A 19,783-nucleotide genomic window follows, 5' to 3' on the forward strand; every position below is an offset into this window, starting at 1 on the left:
GGCAGTTGCACAATATACCTGCAATCAATGAAAATGCTTTCATTTAAGAGGTACGTTTATTTTTTCACAGTTACAGTGGACCTCCCACCCTCACAAACAGTGATCAACACAGAAGCTGAGCAATAAGTGCTGGAAGTTGACCATTCAAATTTAAAATAGGCCCATACACCTAAATGGGTTTAACTAACTGTCTTATATCAACGGGCAGAAGAGATGGTGCAGCAAACGCAGTGCAAGACTTCACATCAATGATGTTTTAATTGATGGATGGAGGCTCTGCCCTCACATAACCCTCAAGGAAACGCTGGTTTTAGATAGGAACTCAACATATCCAAACCCAGGTTTGTATTCATTTCAACTAAGTGCCACCAATTGCTGGCAGGGATGTGTCAGAATGTGTAGAATTCTGTTCCAGGGCCTTTTAACATTCTATTTCTTCTGGTAACAGTTCGCATATTTAAATAACATAGTTACAATTTCTTTATCTGCAATGACAAATTCCAGCACTCTGACATTTTGATCTGTTTTATTTTAATTTAGATAATAAAGACAAAAAAAATTCTGCAATTCCATGAGGGATCAGTGCTGAGTAGATATGGAAAAAACTGCTACTATTCGTGGGCGGCACGGTGGCACAGTGGTTAGCACTGCTGCCTCACAGCGCCAGAGACCCGGGTTCAATTCCCGCCTCAGGCGACTGACTGTGTGGAGTTTGCACATTCGCCCCGTGTCTGCGTGGGTTTCCTCCGGGTGCTCCGGTTTCATACCACAGTCCAAAAATGTGCAGGTTAGGTGAATTGGCTATGCTAAATTGTGTTAGGTACAGGGTAAATGTAGGGAATGGGTGTGGGTGGGTGCGCTTCGGCGGGTCGGTGTGGACTTGTTGGGCTGAAGGGCCTGTTTCCACGCTGTAAGTAATCTAATCATTGATGACAGATGATTAAGGTGATTGGCAAAAGAAGCAATGGCAACACGAGGAAAAACATTTTTCTTTGCCACACACGGTTAGGACCTGGATTGTACTGCGTGAAAATATTTCAATCATGGCTTTTAAAGAGGTCAGTTATATTAATGATATATTAATCTAGCTATTTGGTAAGATGATTATATTAAAATATTTAAAAAGACTTACTTGACGACTTCTGCTTCTGCTGAATCCACTGAAATAATTTCAACAGGAAGATCAAGAAGTGTAAATGTTTCAGTCTCTGTCAAATACACATCTACAATCTTATTAAGATCATCCTCACTTAGTTGTTCTCGTACATCTTCTCTTCGGATGTGAACATCTGAAAGCACAAATGTGATAACAATCAGGGTTAAGATCTAAGGTAGATCCTACTCCTTCAACTCTTTGTCTAACCTAGGGTGCTGCTATCTTCACCACTGGTAAAGCTTGGACAGGTCCTGAATCCACCTTAGCCAGAATGAAAATCAAACCAGCCAATGGAAACAATCAATATTCTACCATCTGGGAGGCCAACGTGTGGATACTGACTGTAGACATTCTAGTTTTCTTTCCATCGCATGACTGGGTATGAATCTCTCCTAGTCGTAACGCCTGCCATTGATATATTTTGGAAGGATTTGCAGGTTGGTAAGCAACCGGGTAGCAGTGATTTTAAAGAACTTTCTTGGTCTTGGAGGGGATTTGAAACTGGAGCTTCCGTCTCAGAGACTGGGTGCTGCATAATGTGCCACAAAATTTTCTAAGGTTCATAAGGCATTTCACATTTTTGAAGAGTTTTCCTGAGGGAATTAGAAACAGTTAATTGGTAATTAGATTGCAAAAATGTAAGATTAAGAACAAAAGAAGAAAGGAAGAAATCCAGATGAATATTCTTGAGTAGACACTCATTAGAAAAGGGGAGTGATTGAAGGAAAGATGGTAATAGCTTTTAAAAGAGAAATGGAAAATGAAAATATAAAATATCTGGAAAAGGTGGAACTGACACCACAGCATATGACAAATGGCTGTTGAAACAAGTGATTCAATGATTTTTTTTTGTTCTCTAGACCATTTAGCCTTTGAATATATTCCCTAATCAATTTTGAGTTATTTCCTTATATCTAGGGAGAGACCAATGATATTCAGTGGACAGCTTATTTTTGTTTTGACTCACCAGGTTCACTAATGTCTTTCAGAGAAGGAAATTTGACATCCTTACCAAGTTTAGCCTACATGTGACTCCAAACACAAAACAATGCAACAAGGCCATAAGGAATGGAACAGGAGTAGGCCATTCAACCCCTTGAGCCTGCTCCACCATTCAATAGAATCATGGCTGATCCGACATTAATTGTTTCCACTTTTCTATGTTTTCCTTGAAACTATTATTTCTCCAACTGATTGAGCATCTATCTCTGCCTTAAATATACCCAAAAACTCTACTTCCACAGCTCTCTGTGGCAAGGGGTTCCAAAGACTCTTAACCTCTTGACAGAAGAAATATTTCCTCATTTTAGTTTTAAGTTGTCATCCGTTTATTTTAAAATTATGCCCTCTGGTCCTGGACTTTCCCATGAGGGGAATGATTCCCTCAGCATTTATTCTGTCTAGTCTCTTATGAATCCAAATGTTTCAATGAAATCATGTTTCATTCTTCTAAACTCCAGTGAATGGAATCCCAACCAGTTTAGCCTTTGCTCATAAGAAAATCCCTCCATATTGGAATTATCCTAGTTAACCATCTCATAACAATGCTCACTGTTGAAGCTGCAATACCAAGAAGCAGGTAACTCAATGTGTGGGATTGGGATGACAGAGCCAGGAAGACAAGTTATAGTAGTCATTAAGGAAATGGGGAGGATGGATGTGTGTATGGTGGAGTCGGTTGGGGGGGGGGGGGGGGGGGGGGGGGGGAGAGAGAGAACAGGTGGCTCTAAGGCAGTGCCTCTGACACAAGGATGGAGATTATTCTAGAATACACAAAATGAAATCTTTAAGTATTCATTAGCAGCCAATTAGTTTAAATTGGGGCCCTCCTACTTGGTGGAAGACCCTTCTTTCACAGATGAAGTGTCCATGGGTCACTATCTATTAATTAGCCATTTCAGAGAATCAACTGGCATCCCAGTGGGTATTCAAGCTGCCAACTTTCCATCACTTTCCAGCACCACTTTACCAGGCCTCTCACCTCCCAGCTTGTACTGTAGGGCTAAGGAGACTTCAGCCTGAGTTTTCATTAATTGACATTCAGGGACATAATAATGTGCCTCTTACTAAAAGTCATTATGATGAACTCTGATTCAGGAACAGGGCAGCTAATGACTTAATATTGACAGCAACATTTCTTAACTGTTCTGATTGTGATTCAAATACTAACACACACACACACACTATAATTACATAGAATATTCAGTTATGGCATAATGACATAAAACTTACATTGTAAGCTTGGAATTTCAAGTTGAACACCAGATTCGCCAATATCTTCCAATGAATCAGAAAAGGTACGACTTGATCGAGAGATACTACTACTTTCATAAGTGGACCTACAGCGTAGCAGAGAGAATAAAACTTTTATTAAAACATGAATCAGGGTATTGCCACAAGAATAATTTTAATTTAACCTCCAAATGTTAAACATTGACATTTCCTAAAATCATAGAATCCCTACAGTGTGGAAACAGGCCATTAGACCCAACAAGTCCACACAGACCCTCCAAAGAGTAACCCATCCAGATCCATTCCCCTACCCTATTACTCTACATTTGCCCCTAAAATACACATGCCTGAATCCTATGGCTAATTTAGCATGGTCAATTCACCTAACCTGCACATCTTTGGATTGTGGGAGGAAACTGAAGCACCCAAAGGAAACCCACACAGACAAGGGGAGAACATGCAAACTCCACAGACAGTTGCCCGAGTTGAGAATCGAACCCGGGTGCCTGGCGCAGTGAAGTACTCAGGTAAGTAGTTTTATGCTTGTATTTTTAATTTAAATTTGTCTCTCCTAGCTGTGAATGGGCTGTTGTGAAAAATGCGGTTAAAGATGAAAATTATACAGGAGATTCTGCACACACTGAGATTAAAGAGTTGCCGAGAAATGGGAAAAACTAAATTTAAATGTTTAGGAAGAAACTAAACTAAATTATAGCTAAAACACTTTAGCATTTCTAAAGAATAAAGTAATGTTAAGAAAATGAAGGGGAGGAAATCCTGGGGAAAATGCAAATATGAAAAAGAGAAAAAAATTCCTGTCTTGTACAATATCTATTTATATGGCGCCTTATCGAATGTGTTCTGAAAATCCAAATATGCTACTGGTTCCCCTTTATGTATATTGCTTGCTATGTTCTCTACCAAATTTGTCAAAGATGATTTCCCTTTCACAAAATGATGACTCATTTTGATTGCATTTAAGCATTTCTAAATGTCCTTCAATTCCTTCCTAAATAATGGACTCTGGCATTTTCCCAATGACAGATGTAAAACTAACTGGCCCATAGTTTCTTGCTTCCTGTTCCCCTCCTTTTTTGAACAAGGGCATCATAATAGCAATTTTCCAATATATTTGAACCCTCCTGGCATCTAGTGAGTTCTTGAATATTTCAATCAATTGCCTCCGCTATCTCTGTCACATGTCCCTTGATGTAGGCCATTTAGTCGAGGCAACTTGTCTGCCTTTAATCGAATTTGTTTGTCAAATACTCTAACCCATATGACAGAGACTGTTACTTACCTCTCACCAGCACTAGGTTTATCTGTTATCTTTGGGGTTATAGTGTTCTCCAACATGAAGAATGATGCAAAATATTAATTTATCTATCATTTCCCTGTTCACCATTATCAACTCCACAGGTGCATCCTCTAAGGGGCTCACACTTATTTTAACATTTAAAAAAAAATACCCATAGAAGAGCCTGTTGTTTGTTTTTACACTCCTTGAAAGTTATTTTCTCCCTCTTTTTTAGTAACCTGTTGCTGCGTCCCAAACAAAAACTCCCAGTCTTCTGTCCTACCACTAGATTTTGCCTGTATTACTTTTTGATTAGAAACTTTCCTTGACCACCTTTGTTAACCATAGATTGTTCATCCTTCTCAAGTTGTTGTCATTTTTGACTAGAATAAATTTTCACCAATCAGTATGAAATAGCTGCTTAAATGTCTGCCACTACTCATCCACTCACTTTCCGTTCGTCTATATCCCCAGCCTCCTTTTGGAAAACTATTTCTTCATACCTTTGCAATTGTACTTATTTATGGTGAAAACTTTGGTTTGAGACCTGAATTGCTCTCCTTCAAAGAGAACTTGAAATTCTGTGATGGTGTGGTTGCTGCCCCCTAGAGGATCCTCAACTATAAAATCTCTTAATAAAACCTTAGATTACTCAGTCTAAAATAACCTGTTCTTGGGTAGGTTCTGCAACATTGTGCTCTAAGAAGAAAGTTCTGATAGACTTTAGAAATTTGTCTTGCATATCACCCTTCCTTATTTGAGTTGGCTGGTCAATATGCAAATTAAAATCACCCGTGACAATTGTGCCTATCTTACATTATTTCACAATTTATAAAGTGTGACGTGATACACTTTGAGAGGACGAACAAGGCAAGGAGTACATGACGAATGAAAGGACTCCAAGTATGACCAAGGATCAGTTGGACTTGGAGGTCCATGTACATAGATCTTTGAAGACATCAGGACAGGTATATAGGGTTGTTAAGACGACTATGGGATACTTTCCTTTATTAGTCAAGGCATAAATACAAGAACTGGGAGGCCATGCTGGAATTATAAAAAAAATTAGTTAGGCTACAGCCAGAGTCTGTGGCAGTTCTGGTCTGCACACTATAGGAAGGATGTGATTGGATAGGAGAAGGTGCAGAGGAGATTAGTGTCTCAGACTGGAGTTTTTCAGCTATGAAGAGAACTACATAAGAACAGAAGTAGGTCATTAAGTCTCTCAAACTCCATTTTCTTGCTTTTTATCCCATTATCTTTAATTCCCTTACTGATTTAAAATGTGCCTTTCTCAACTCTGAATATACTCAATAACTCAGCCCTCTGCAGTAAAGAATTCCACAGATTAACAACCATCTGAGAGACTAAATTCCTCCTCATCTGTGTTGTAAACATGTGGATTATTATTCTGAGATTATTTCCTCTGGTCCTAGACTCTTCCACAAAGGGAAACACACTGCTACACCACTGAAAAATGCCTCCTGCTCCATCCCCCGCCCTCATTTCGGGAACTCCGACCACAATGCCGTGTTTCTTCTCCCGGCTTAAAGGCAAAAGCTGAAGCAGGAGACCCCCTCGTGGATACAGGTCCAGTGCTGGTCGGAGAAGGTAGAGGATCACTGATTGTGGCCTCAACAATAAAATCTCTTAATAAAATCTTAGATTACTCAGTCTAAAATAACCTGTTCTTGGGTAGGTTCTGCAACATTGTGCTCTTAGAAGAGTGCTGTCTGGAATCAGCTGATTGGGCCATGTTCAAACAGGTAAATACAATGACTGCAGATGCTGGAAACCAAATTCTGGATTAGTGGTGCTGGAAGAGCACGGCAGTTCAGGCAGCATCCAAGTAGCTTCGAAATCGATGTTTCGGGCAAAAGCCCTTCATCAGGAATAAAGCAAGTGAGTCTGAAGCGTGGAGAGATAAGCTAGAGGAGGGTGGGGGTGGGGAGAAAGTAGCATAGAGTACAATGGGTGAGTGGGGGAGGGGATGAAGGTGATAGGTCAGGGAGGAGAAGGTGGAGTGGATAGGTGGAATAGGAGATAGGCAGGTAGGACAAGTCCGGACAAGTCATGGGGACAGTTACTGAGCTGGAAGTTTAGAACTAGGGTGAGGTGGGGGAAGGGGAAATGAGGAAGCTGTTGAAGTCCACATTGATGCCCTGGGGTTGAAGTGTTCCGAGGCGGAAGATGAGGTGTTCTTCCTCCAGGTGTCTGGTGGTGAGGGAGCGGCGGTGAAGGAGGCCCAGGACCTCCATGTCCTCGGCAGAGTGGGAGGGGGAGTTGAAATGTTGGGCCACTGGGCGGAGTGGTTGATTGGTGCGGGTGTCCCGGAGATGTTCCCTAAAGCGCTCTGCTAGGAGGCGCCCAGTCTCCCCAATGTAGGAGGTGAGGGAGGAGGTGTGGGCGCAGGTTTTACAGTTCCTGCGGTGGCAGGGGAAAGTGCCAGGATTGGAGGGTGGGTTGTTTGGGGGCGTGGACCTGACCAGGTAGTGGCGGAGGGAATGGTCTTTGCGTAAGGTGGAAAGGGGTGGGGAGGGAAATATATCCCTGGTAGTGGGGTCTGTTTGGAGGTGGTGGAAATGTCGGCGGATGATTTGGTTTATGCAAAGGTTGGTAGGGTGGAAGGTGAGCACCAGGGGCGTTCTGTCCTTGTTACAGTTGGAGGGGTGGGGTCTGAGGGCGGAGGTGCAGGATGTAGACGAACTGTCCGCAGGTACCTTGGACAAGTATGCCACCACTGTCACAGACTTTATCAGCAAGTGTGTGGAAGACTGCATACTGAGGAAGTCAATCTGGGTGTTCCCCAACAGGAAACGCTGGATGAATAAGGACATATAGAACCTGCTAAAAACCAAGCGTGACGCCTTCAGATCAGGAGACCCACTCAAATATAAGGAATCCAAGGATGACCTTCACAGAGCCATTAAGACAGCCAAGGACTAATACCGATACAAAATAGAGACCCAGACAAACACTTGGTGACTATGGCAAAGACTGAATGACATCACAGGTTATAAAAAGAGACAGTGCAAGATAGGAGATGACACATCCCTCCCAGATCATCTCAATGCCTTCTATGCTCGCTTTGAGCTGAATTTTGACGGAGAGGTAACACCTATTCCGACAAGTCCTGACGAACCTATCCCAACATCCACTGCATCAGAGGTCTGATCAGTTTTCCTTCGTGTGAATCCAAGGAAAGTGATGGGATCAGACAGAGTACCAAGTCGTGCACTCAGAGCATGCGCAGATCAACTGGCAGAGGTATTCTCAGACATCTTCATCTTCTCCCTGCAGCAGGCCACTGTCCCTGCCTGTTTCAAGACGGCTAACATCATCCCTGTGCCAAAGAAGGCTCTGCAGCCTGTCTGAATGACGTCAGATGTCACATCACTTGCCCTTCGCTCCTCCCAAGAACATCTTGACACAAAGAACAGCTATGTAAGAATCCTACTCATTGACTACAGTTCAGCCTTCAACACTATCATTTCCTCAAGATTGATTATTAAATTTGGTGATCTCGGACTAAGCCCCACTCTCTGCAACTGGATCCTTAGTTTCCTGACCCACAGGCCACAGTCAGTGAAGACTGGGGACAATATTTCATCCTCACTAACACTCAACACTGAAGCCCCCCAGGGGTGCATACTCAGCCCCCTACTGTACTTACTGTATACCCATGACTGCGTCACCAAATACCAGACTAATGCTATTTACAAGTTCGCTTATGACACCGTTGTAGTCGGTCGAATCTCAGATGTGACGAACCAGGCTACAGATGGGACGTGGAAAACCTGGAAAAATGATGCATTGAGAATGACCTAGCTCTCAATGCTGGCAAAACTAAGGAACTCATTATTGACTTTTAGCTGGATGTTACTCATGCTCCCCTACACATTAACAGCATGGAGGTGGAACAAGTGGAGAATATCAAGCTCCTGGGAGTGGTCATCCACAACAAGCTTTCTTGGACTCTTCATTTGGACACACTGGTTACAAAGGCCCAACAATGTCTCCTTTTCCTCAGACGGCTGAGGAAATTAGGCATGACAGTGAATATCCTTGCCAACGTTTATTGGTGCGCAATCGAAAGCATTCTGTCTGGACATATCACTACCTGGTATAGCAACTGTACCATTCAAGATTGGAGACGGCTACAGAGAGTGGTAAACTCAGCCCAGACAATCACAAAGGCTAACTTCCCATCTACAGAATTCATCTACCAGGCCCGCTGAGAAGGAAAGGCCACCAGCATTCTCAAGGATCCATCGCACCCTGGCAATGTTTTTCTACAACCTCTACCATTAGGGAGAAGGTACAGAAGCCTGAACACATGCACCAGCCGGTTTTGTAACAGTTTCTACCCAACTGTTGTTAGAATACTGAATGGACTCACAAACTCTTAACATTCACCTGTACCTGTGGTTTTGTTTTTGCTGCTGTTTACCTATTACTTACTCAGCTCTGCTATGTAACTATGCGATCTGCCTGTATTACTTGTCACACAAAGCTTTCACTGTGCCTCGGTACACTTGACAATAAATTCAATTCAATTCAAACAATCTTTCTGCATCTATCTGGTGAAATCCTCAAAGAATCTTGTATATTTTAATAAGGTTACCTCTCACTCTTCTATATTCCAATGAGTCCAGGCCCAACTTACTTCTTCTCATAAGACAGTCCTTCCATGCCTGGCATCAGCTTAGATAACCTTCTCCAGACTGCTTCTCGTCCAAGTATATATATCTTCCTGTTCACAGTATTCCAGCTGTGGTCTGACTTGTGCCTTACATAGTTTAGCAAGACTTCGCTACTTTGATACTCTATTTCCATGAAATAAAGACCAACATTCCATTTGCCTTCTCTATTATCCACTGAATTATTTGTGATTGCTTGCTATCATGTGGAGTTAATCACATTTGCTGAAGACCAGCATCTATGATACTGGGGGGCTCTGAAGGAGGCTGAGATAGATCATTCACTCAATACTTCTGGCTGAGGATTGTTGCAAATACTTCAGTTTTTTTTATCTTTTGCACTGACATGCTAGACACTTCTATCATTGACATTAGAGATATTTATGCAGTCTCCTTTTTCAGTGAGTCGTTTAATTCATGACTGGACGTGGCAATAATACAGAGCTTAGATCTGCTGGTTATAAAATAAGTTATTAAAAACCTGTATGTCACTTGCTGTTTGTGCTACTTGGCACACAAATGTTGTCGTTTCGCCAGGTCGACACCTCATTTTTATGTATGCCTAGTACTATTCCTGACATGCACTCCTGCATTCCTCATTGAACCAAGACTGAACCCCTGGCTTGATGACAATAGTAAATTGGGGTCATGAGGTTGCAGACGTTGCTTGAGCGGACTTTTGTTGCTGCTGATGGTTCACAATGCCTCATGGATGCACAGTCTTGAGTTTACAGATCTGTTCAAACTCCATGCCAATTATTATTGTTATAGTGCTGCATAGAACATTACAAAATACCTTCAATGTGAAAACAGAACTTATTCTCCACAAGGACTGTGCATGCTCACTCTTACTGATACTGGCATGGACAGATACATCTGTCTAGCTTGATGCTTTAAGATTTCATAGGGTATGGAGCAATTGTCGGGGATGCTGCAGGCAACTCCCTCGTGTCTGTACACTTCTGCGCTACAACTTTGCTCAGTCTGTCCAGCTGGTAAAACAGAACATATTCAGGGATAGTAATGGTGCTGTCTGAGACACTGTGTGCAAAGTATGATTCCATGAGTCTGATTATTCAGGCTGTTATTTGTCTGTTAGACAGCTCCCCAATTTTGGCACTAGCCCCAGATATTATTAATAAGGACTTTGCAAGGTTGAGGTTGCTTAGTTTTCCAATTTCATTTTTGAGGCTAGGTAGTCTATCTGATTTTGTTCCTTAGAGATATTTTAACATTTGATAAAACTGAATGGCTTGCTATTCATTTCAGAGGGCAGCTGAGAGTTGATCACATGGAGTCAAATGTTGGCTAGACCAGATAAGGATGGCAAATTTATTTCCCTATTGGTGGACCAGGTGGGCTTTTTACTCCAATCATTTCATGGTCATCATTCGACCTCTATTTCCAGATTTTATTGAATTCAAATTCCACCATCAACTATGGTGGGATTTGAACCTGCGTCTGAATCTGTGAATCTTTGAATCCTAAAACCACCCATCCCAGGTCTCTGGACTAGAGTCCAATCACAATACTACAATGCCATCATCTCTCCTCAAATGTAACGTGGAAGATTAGCTGCATTATAATGTAAGATACAGAACTTAAAGAGAAAGAAATAAACTAATTAAGTTAGTTTTCCAAAGATAGTTTGCACATCAAAAAATATTTAAGAGGGGTATCTGTTATTATAGCGAGTAGTTAAGATTAGAAGAGAAACATACAATGGTTATTAATTGATGTCTGATTATATAAAGGGGGGATCAGCTGGATCTTAGGGAGAGAACAGTTCTGTTGACACAGTCAATAAATTTTCTGTAGAAAGAAAATCTGTACTGCTTAGTTTCTGTTTTACCATCCGATTTAGAATCTATCAACAAGTATTACCATTCACAGGTTTCTAGATCATGCTACAGTTCAATAAACTTGCTCTTCATCACAACTTCTGCAACCAATGCTGCTAAAATACTGTGATATTTTAGTCATGACACATGGAGTAAGATTCATTTGCACAATATGTGCAAACGTACTGTCACTTTAATACCTACTTGGAATTAGATGGCTCCAAATGGGTGGCACAGTGGCACAGTGGTTAGCACTGCTGCTTCACAGCGCCAGAGACCCGGGTTCATTCCCGCCTCAAGCGACTGACTGTGTGGAGTTTGCACGTTCTCCCCGTGTCTGCGTGGGTTTCCTCCGGGTGCTCCGGTTTCCTCCCACAGTCCAAAGATGTGCAGGTCAGGTGAATTGGCCATGCTAAATTGCCCGTAGTGTTAGGTAAGGGGTAGATGTAGGGGTATGGGTGGGTTGCGCTTCGGCGGGGCGGTGTGGACTTGTTGGGCCGAAGGGCCTGTTTCCACACTAAGTAATCTAATCTAAAAAAAAAGTCCGTATAGCCTTATGAACTTATTTCATTACAGCACTACCTTCTAAGCTAGGTTATGTGCTAAAACTTTACACAATACATATTAAAAATTAACAAGATATATATATTAAGGCAGAATGAGAATGTTACCTGGTAAAAGGTGCAACAAAACTAGCATTTGCAATTGTCTGGTACATTGTACCACTGAGGATATAGTCAGATACGAGTAAGTCCTGAGAGGTGAAAATTTTACTTTGCCTGCTTTGTGTAAAAGCAGCGTCAAATACAATGAGGGGATGAGGAGTCACATCTTTCCCAGTCTCGTCGAAAACCTAGAAATGACAGACACACACCAGTATCATTTGCATACCAGTTTTATATGATCACAAATGTCAAAAATAAAATTAATTAACATGGAAATCTAATATAGTTTTCAACTGTATGGAGTCTAATTTATGTCTTATTTTCTCTCCTTTCCTAAAGGAGCTAATCTGTGCTAGACTGTGGTTCCTAGGAATCATCCAAGTACTTCACTAAAATCAACATCCATGATGGGTATGCTGTTTAAATGAGTTGAGATTCATTACAACTGAGTCTAAATCTGTCTTTGCATACTTTTTGTCCAATGGAAGTCACTAAATAATAGTCAAGATCTGCAATGCACAAGGGTTTTAAATTCATCTGCAGGCTTCCTGCCAGAGGCCAGTTAATTCAGCTGAGATCAATACTGAAACTTGTATGATTGATATGAACAAGTATTAAGTTTGGTAGTATATGGGTCCACTGAGGCACTAAGTTATTCTTTTTCTCTGAAAAAGCACTATCCAAACCACTATAGTGTTGAACAAGCATTAGCGGGACAGGAATGATACATTGCTGCTTCTTAAATCACATCTCCCTGGTTTTAGATTTTAAAAAAAAACTTTTCCATGGAATTCTGTACACCTTGAAAGTATTAAACTTGTCGAAAGCAATGGCCATGAATGAATAATAGAGCTAAGGGTGTAGGTAAATAACAGTGGAGTTTTGTTCAAATATCTGTGGTATTAAAGCAAACATTTGCACAATTTTGCCTCTGTTGATTAACCAAGTGAAATAAAGTGGTTCAAGCAGTCTAGCACAGATTAGGTCCTTTAGGAAAAAAGTGATATGTGGAAAAATTAAATTTGATGCACTAAATAAACTTTTTGCATTCACTGTTTTATATGAAACTGTGTAGAGAATTCAGTCATACAAGCAAAATAAAATTGCAAACAATTATTTTCAATGATAAAACTTGTGTTTAATTTCATCAATATTTTTCTTCCTGCCTCCTGGCAACAGTTACAGTGTTAGGTGGAGGTAGGTAGAAGAAGCGATATAGGAAACAACATGGATATTTAAGTATGATAAAGGGACTATTTGCATTAATTAGGGAAAACATATTCTTTTTTGATACAATTTAACATACTTTTGGTATAGTGCATTCTTTGATTTGCTAAATTTCTAATCGCAACAATCATTAAGGTATCCAGGCTTTTTCATGAATGCAATTTCTTGAAACAAAGGAAGACATTCTTCTATGCAATCTAATTTAAATTTATAAACAGTATAATTGCTCAGTTATCTCTATCACTATATTTTCTTGAATCTTAAAATTTGGATTGCATGGGCAGAGCTGCCCCATATATTCTCCGAGTTTTCTATCCCTCCTAAATGAACCCTTGAATATTCAGGTCCGACACTTGGTCATCATGACCCATAACACAAATTGATCCAGATCATACAAATTTAGGGAAGGCCTAGACACTGTCCGGTGATAAATGGGGCACTGTCTGGGGAAGTATGGAAGGGTAGACATAACAGAATGTCTTTATTGTATTTGGGGTAGTGGAGGAGATGGTTAGACAGCTGCTTCAGAGAATTTTTTTTTCTTTATTCATTCACGGGATGAGGGCCCAGCATTTATTGCCCACTCCTAATTGCCCAGAGGGCAGTTAAGAGTCATCCACATTGCTGTGGGTCTGAAGTCACATGTAAGTCAGACCAAGTAAGGATGGCAGCTTCCTTCCCTCAAGGGCAATTGTGAACCAGATGAGTTTTTTCAATAATCAACAGTGGATTCATGGTCATTGTTTGACTCTTAATTCCAAATTTTTTTATGGAATTCAAATTCCACCATCTGTCATAGCAGGATTAGAACCCAGATCCCTAGAACATGATCAGATTAACAGTCCAGTTATAATACCACTAGGCCATCACCTCTGTTATTTAGTATAAAGCGTATGATCATTGCTGTTTAAATTTTAGTCCTGAGAGTATCAGTGATGACACTAGGCAGCAGAGGGTGTAGGAACAAAAGGAGGTAGTTGGACATTACAGGGTGGTTATTGTAGAGTAATTTGAAATATTGGAAGGTTTCATAATGAAAGGCAGAGTGCAAGTGGCCTGAAGAATGAGAGGAGACAGACTTATCAGCAGCTTTAATACATTCACAGTTAGGTCCAAAGGGCAAGTGTAGGAATACCAAGAAAATAAAGGTGAGATCAGTGGAATAGGGGAAGCTTCCGAGAAGAGGAATGGCAAGACCGTGGGGATGAATGTAGAGTTTGTACACACCAAAGTGAACTATGCTGGTGAAGGGGTGCTAGTGAATGCCAAACCAATTCATCCTCTAAGGGCTTGAAGAGGCCATCATCAAAGATGGTGGCAGAACTGGAAATGGAGGTAAGGCAGGCTTTGAATATCTGACACCCTGCTACTAGTCTGGGAGAACCGACTTCTGTAGTGACCATTCTTTTCTTGCAGAGAAAATGTATGATTCAGTGTCATCTCAATCGGTGCATGAGCAATTGCTGAATATGCACACCCATGCCAGCTGCTGATTCTTCCACAGTAAGGGATTAGCAATGGCACTGTCCTGTAACTGACAGAACATTGACACATTTCAGTGCACATATTGAACTTGGTAAAGGGTCCTGTGTTCAGTTCTTCTATCTGTCATGATGCTTAATAAATTCAACATTAGTACAGTTAGACTGAGAGATGACCCAAGACTGTTAGTTTATAGTAAAATGACAGTGCTGCACAGACTCATGTAGCACAGGAGATCATTCATCCACATGCTGCGCTGCATCCAGGTTCACCAATGTGACCGCTGGCACTAATCTACATTGAGACCTCAATCCAAGCCAACCTCATCTCTTTGGTGTGCCTCCTGCTGCCATCCCTAGGGAACAGGGGAACCAGCTTTCCCTGGATCGTCTGGAGGACAGCTTGCAGCGACATGTTACTGAACCATGAGCTGCGCTCTGTCTTGTCTGGGACATTTCTGAGGAAGTAGGGCAAGTAGCAGCAGCAGTGGGAGGAGCGACAGTGAGGATGAGGGGCCTACCAGGGTAAATTTAAAATTATATAAACTTATCTTGTGAATAGGCAGAGCGCACGCTGAACAGGAGCAGACACAGGACTCCTGAGTAAATGAAGTAAGCGTTACCTGAAACGCTACTTAGGTAGTGTCTCCCACCCACCCACCTCCTCCAACCAAAAAAACATTCTGTGCTCAGGATTGGTAAGGTAACTAGTCTTTTTGTCTTCTTTATTTTTCTACAGTCTCTTTGGGAGTTTAGAACAGTGAGGATGGCGATTAGGGCAGTTGAATGTTCCTCTGCAGAACATAGGAGGTAAGGGTCACCACTTAGTGTCTCTGCTGACTTCATCTGTGGGAAGTGCACCGAACTCCAGCTCCTCTAAGACAGCGTTAGGGAGCTGGAGCTGGATGAACTTTGGATCATTTGGGAGGCGGAGGGGGTTATTGAGAGGAGTTAAGGGAGGTAGTCACACCTCAGGTACAAGAAAAAGGCAGATTGGTTACTGTCAGGGGATGGAAAGGGAACCAGCAGGCAGTGCAGGGAACCCCTGTGGCCGTTTCCCTCAACAACAAGTATACCATTTTGGATATTGTTGGGGGGATTACTTACCAGGGGTAAGCCGTAGGGTACAGGTCTTTGGCACAAAGTTTGTCCCTATTCCTCAGAAGAGAAGTGAGGGGGGGGGGAAAGCAGTGCACTACTTATTGGGGCTCCATAGTTAGGGTGACAGATAGGTGGTTCTGTGGGAACGAGAGAGTCTCACAGTTGATGTATTGCCTCCCACGTGCAAGGTTTCGTGAAGTCTCGATCATTTTTTCGGGATCCTTGAGGGGCAGGGGGAGCAGCCCCAAGTTGTGATCCACGACATAGGTAGGAAAAGGAAATGGGGATTTAAGGCAGAAATTCAGGGAGCTAGGGTGGAATCTAGTTGTTATCTCTGGTTTGTTGCCAATGCCATGTGCTCGTGAGGCGAGGAATACGGAGATGAGTTGAACACGTGGCTACAGAGATGGTGCAGGAGGGAGGGTTTTGGATACCTGGATGATTGGGGCTTATTCTGGGATAGGTGGGACCACTACAAACAGGATGGTCTCCACCTGAACCAGAGAGGTACTGATATCCTGGGGTGGAAATTTGCTAATGCCATTTGGGAGGGTTTAAACTAATTCAGCAGGGGGATGGGAACCTAAACTGTAGTTCCAGTGTCCAGGAGGTTGAGACTAATGAGGTCAGAAATATGGTTTCAAAGTCACAAGCGCTCACTGGCAAGCAGGAAGGTGGTTTGAAGTGTATCTACTTCAACGGCAGGAGCATCCAGAATAAGGTGGATGAACTTGTACCATGGGTGGTATCTGGGACTTTGATATTATGGCCATTTTGGAGATATGGATAGAGCAGGAACAGGAATGGTTGTTGCAGGTTCTGGGATTTAGATATTTCAATAAGAACAGAGAAGACGATAAAAGAGGGGAAGGTGTGGCATCGTTACTCAAGGACAGTACTTTGGTAGCAGAGAGGATGTTTAAAGACTCATCTGCTAAGGTACTATGCGCTGAGGTTAGAAACAGGAAAGGAGAGGTCACCCTGTTGGGAATTTTCTATTGACCTCTGAGTAGTTCCAGAGATGTAGAGGAAAATTAGCAAAGATGATTCTGGATAGGAGCGTGAGGAATAGGATAGTGGTTATGAAATTAATTTTCCAAATATTGACTGGAAATATTATAGTTCAAGAACTTTAGATGGATCAGTTTTTGTCCAATGTGTGCAGGAGTATTTTCTGACACAGTATGTGGACAAGCCAACATGGGGGCGAGGCCATGTTGGATTTGGTACTGGGTAAGGAACCTGGACAGGTGTTAGATTTGGAGGTAGTTGAGCACTTTGGTGATAGTGACCATAAACCTCATTGAGTTCTTTGAGATGGTAACAAAACAGGTAGATGAGGGTAAAGCGGTTGATGTGGTGCATATAGATTTCAGTAAGGTGTTTGGTAAGGTTCCCCATGGTAAGCTATTGCACAAAACATGGAGGCATGGGATTGCGGTTGATTGAGCGGTTTGGATCAGAAGTTGGCTAGCTGAAAGAAGACATGAAAGATGACTGAAGGAAATGTTCGTCCTGGAGTTCAGTTACTAGTGGTGTACCGCAAGGATCTGTTTTGGGGCCACTGCTGTTTGTCATTTTTATAAATGACCTAGATGAGGGAGTAGAAGGATGGGTTAGTAAATTTGCAGATGACACTAAGATCAGTGGAGTTGTGGATAGTGCTGAAGAATGTTGCAGGTAACAGAAAGACATAGATAAGCTGCAGAGCTGGGCTGAGAGGTGACAAATGGAGTTTAATGCGGCAAAGTGTGAGGTGATTCACTTTGGAAGGAGCAAAAGGAATTAAGAGTATTGGGTTAATGGTAAGATTCTTGGTAGTGTAGATGAGCAGAGAGATTTCAGTGTCCATATACACAGATCCCTGAAAGTTGCCAACCATGTTGATAGGGTTGTTAAGAAGGCATATGATGTGTTAGCTTTTATTGGTAGAGGGATTGAGTTTCAGAGCCACAACGTCATGCTGCAGTTGTACAAAACTCTGGTGCAGCTGCACTTGGAGTATTACGTACAGTTCTGGTCACTGCATTACAGGAAGGATGTGGAAGTGTTGTAAAGGGTTCAGAGGAGATTTATGAGGATGTTGCCTGGTATGGAGGGAAGGTCTTATGTGGAAAGGCTGAGGGACTTGAGGCTGTTTTCGTTAGAGACAAGAAGGTTGAGAGGTGTCTTAATTGGAACATTCAAGGTAATCAGAAGGTTAGATAGAGTTGACAGTGAGAACCTTTTTCCTTGGATGGTGATGGCTAGCATGAGGGACATAGCTTTAAGTTGATGGGTAATAGATATAGGACAGATGTCAGAGTTAGTTTCTTTACTCAGAGTAGTAGGGGCATGGAACACTGCCTACAACAGTAGTAGGTTCACCAAATTTAAGGGCATTTAAATGGTAATTGAATAAACAGGTGAATGAAAATGGAATATTATAGAATAGACAGGCTTCAGATTGTTTCCACAGGTCGGCGTGACATCGAGGGCCAATGGGTCTGTACTGCGCTGTAATGTTCTGTGTTCTATGTTCTGACTAATTTTTCATTCTTGCAGTGAGTGTCTGGCTGCACAATAAATATGGTGAACCCAGAAGGTCCTGTTGGGGTCAAGACCATATGATTCTACATGCTCATACAATTGTAATGAAATGGGAATCATGCAATTGTGCGAGAGAAACCAATCTTCCCTGATCGGTAGTGACTTTCAATTGGAGGACCCCATCCAAAAGTTTTCAGCACTGAGGTCTGTAACTGCAATGAACAAGCAATGAAAGGTTTTCTCATAACTTTTTAAAACATGAATAAATATTTAGTATTCCATACTTGAAATGCATTTGCAACATCCACTCATGCACAAACAAAAATTACAAAATTTGCAGTGAAAACCTATACGGTTCTTTAAATGGGTATAGGAATTCATTGCCTAATGGTGGATTAATGATTCCCATTGATAGGGGGAAAATTTGGCATGAAATGAGTTAACTTTTAAATGCATATGAAGTTCCAGCAAGGATTGGATAAAGTTATAGTTAAATCATATAAATTAGATTAGATAACTTAGTGTGGAAACAGGCCCTTCGGCTCAACAATTCTACACCGACCCACTGAAGCGCAATCCACCCAAACCCATTCCCCTAAATTTACCCCTTCACCTCACTTTATGGGCAATTTAGCATGGCCAATTCACCTAACCTGCACATTTTTGGACTGTGGGAGGAAACTGGAGGGAACCCACGCAGACATGGGGAGAATGTGCAAACTCCATACAGTCAGTCGCCTGAGGCGGGAATTGAACCCAGGTCTCTGGCGCTGTGATGCAGCAATGCTAACCACTGTGCCACCGTGCCACCCATTTAAGATTAATTTGCCTTTACTTGAGTCAAGAAAGTAGTCAGGTCAAAAGTTAGTTAAAATGCATAAACAGACTCAAATGCTGATGCAGTAGACAGATAGAATTTCTCCAAACATGCATTGTGGTTGGAACAACATTAATCCAAATGCCTTATTTGGAAATGGAATGTGAGGATGGCTTTGTACCATGCCTAGAAAGACTAGGGCCTAGAAAGCCTAAGCAATGGGGTTTAGGCAAGGTTGAGAATGAAGCACACACTTTAGAGAGGAGACAAGTTGGCACCTGGGCAGATAGGGAATGGTGAGACCAAAGGTAACAGGCACAAAACTAGAGTGGCCCAGGTCCACTTCCACAACCACAAGTCAATGCTGCTATTGGCATTCTAATGCCGATTGACCTGTACAGAACATTGGAGTAGCTGCACACAGCTTAGAAGGAACATTGCTCATAATATTTAAGGAGTGTATAGATCTGCTCTTGCGATGCCAAGGCATACAAGGCTTTGGGCCAAGTGCTGGTACATAGAACACAGAACAATACAGCACAGTTCAGGCCCTCGATGCTGCAACGACCTGTGAAACTGATCTGAAGCCCATCTAACCTACACTATTCCATTATCATCCATATATTTATCCAATGACCATTTAAATGCCCTTAATATTGGTGAGTCTACTACTGTTACAGGCAGGATGTTTCACACCCTTACTACTCTCTTGAGTAAGGAACCTACCTCTGACATCT

The 19,783-nt window shown here is 41.9% G+C and overlaps 1 protein-coding gene across 4 annotated transcripts in view; it reads right to left on the minus strand.

Annotated features, from left to right (window-relative positions):
- Positions 1–19,783, minus strand: part of dnai4 (dynein axonemal intermediate chain 4) — a 131,100-nt gene that overhangs the window by 101,667 nt on the left and 9,650 nt on the right. For all 4 annotated transcript variants that reach the window (XM_072574095.1, XM_072574097.1, XM_072574098.1 and 1 more), the window contains 3 exons: positions 11,898–12,079; positions 3,389–3,495; positions 1,133–1,289 (listed from right to left, as the gene is read on the minus strand). In XM_072574095.1, coding sequence (XP_072430196.1) covers positions 1,133–1,289; positions 3,389–3,495; positions 11,898–12,079 — 446 coding nt within the window. The remainder of the gene's footprint in view (positions 1–1,132; positions 1,290–3,388; positions 3,496–11,897; positions 12,080–19,783) is intronic.

The sequence above is a fragment of the Chiloscyllium punctatum genome, chromosome 7 (assembly GCF_047496795.1).
Source record: "Chiloscyllium punctatum isolate Juve2018m chromosome 7, sChiPun1.3, whole genome shotgun sequence".
In the NCBI taxonomy this organism is placed as follows: Eukaryota; Metazoa; Chordata; class Chondrichthyes; order Orectolobiformes; family Hemiscylliidae; genus Chiloscyllium; species Chiloscyllium punctatum.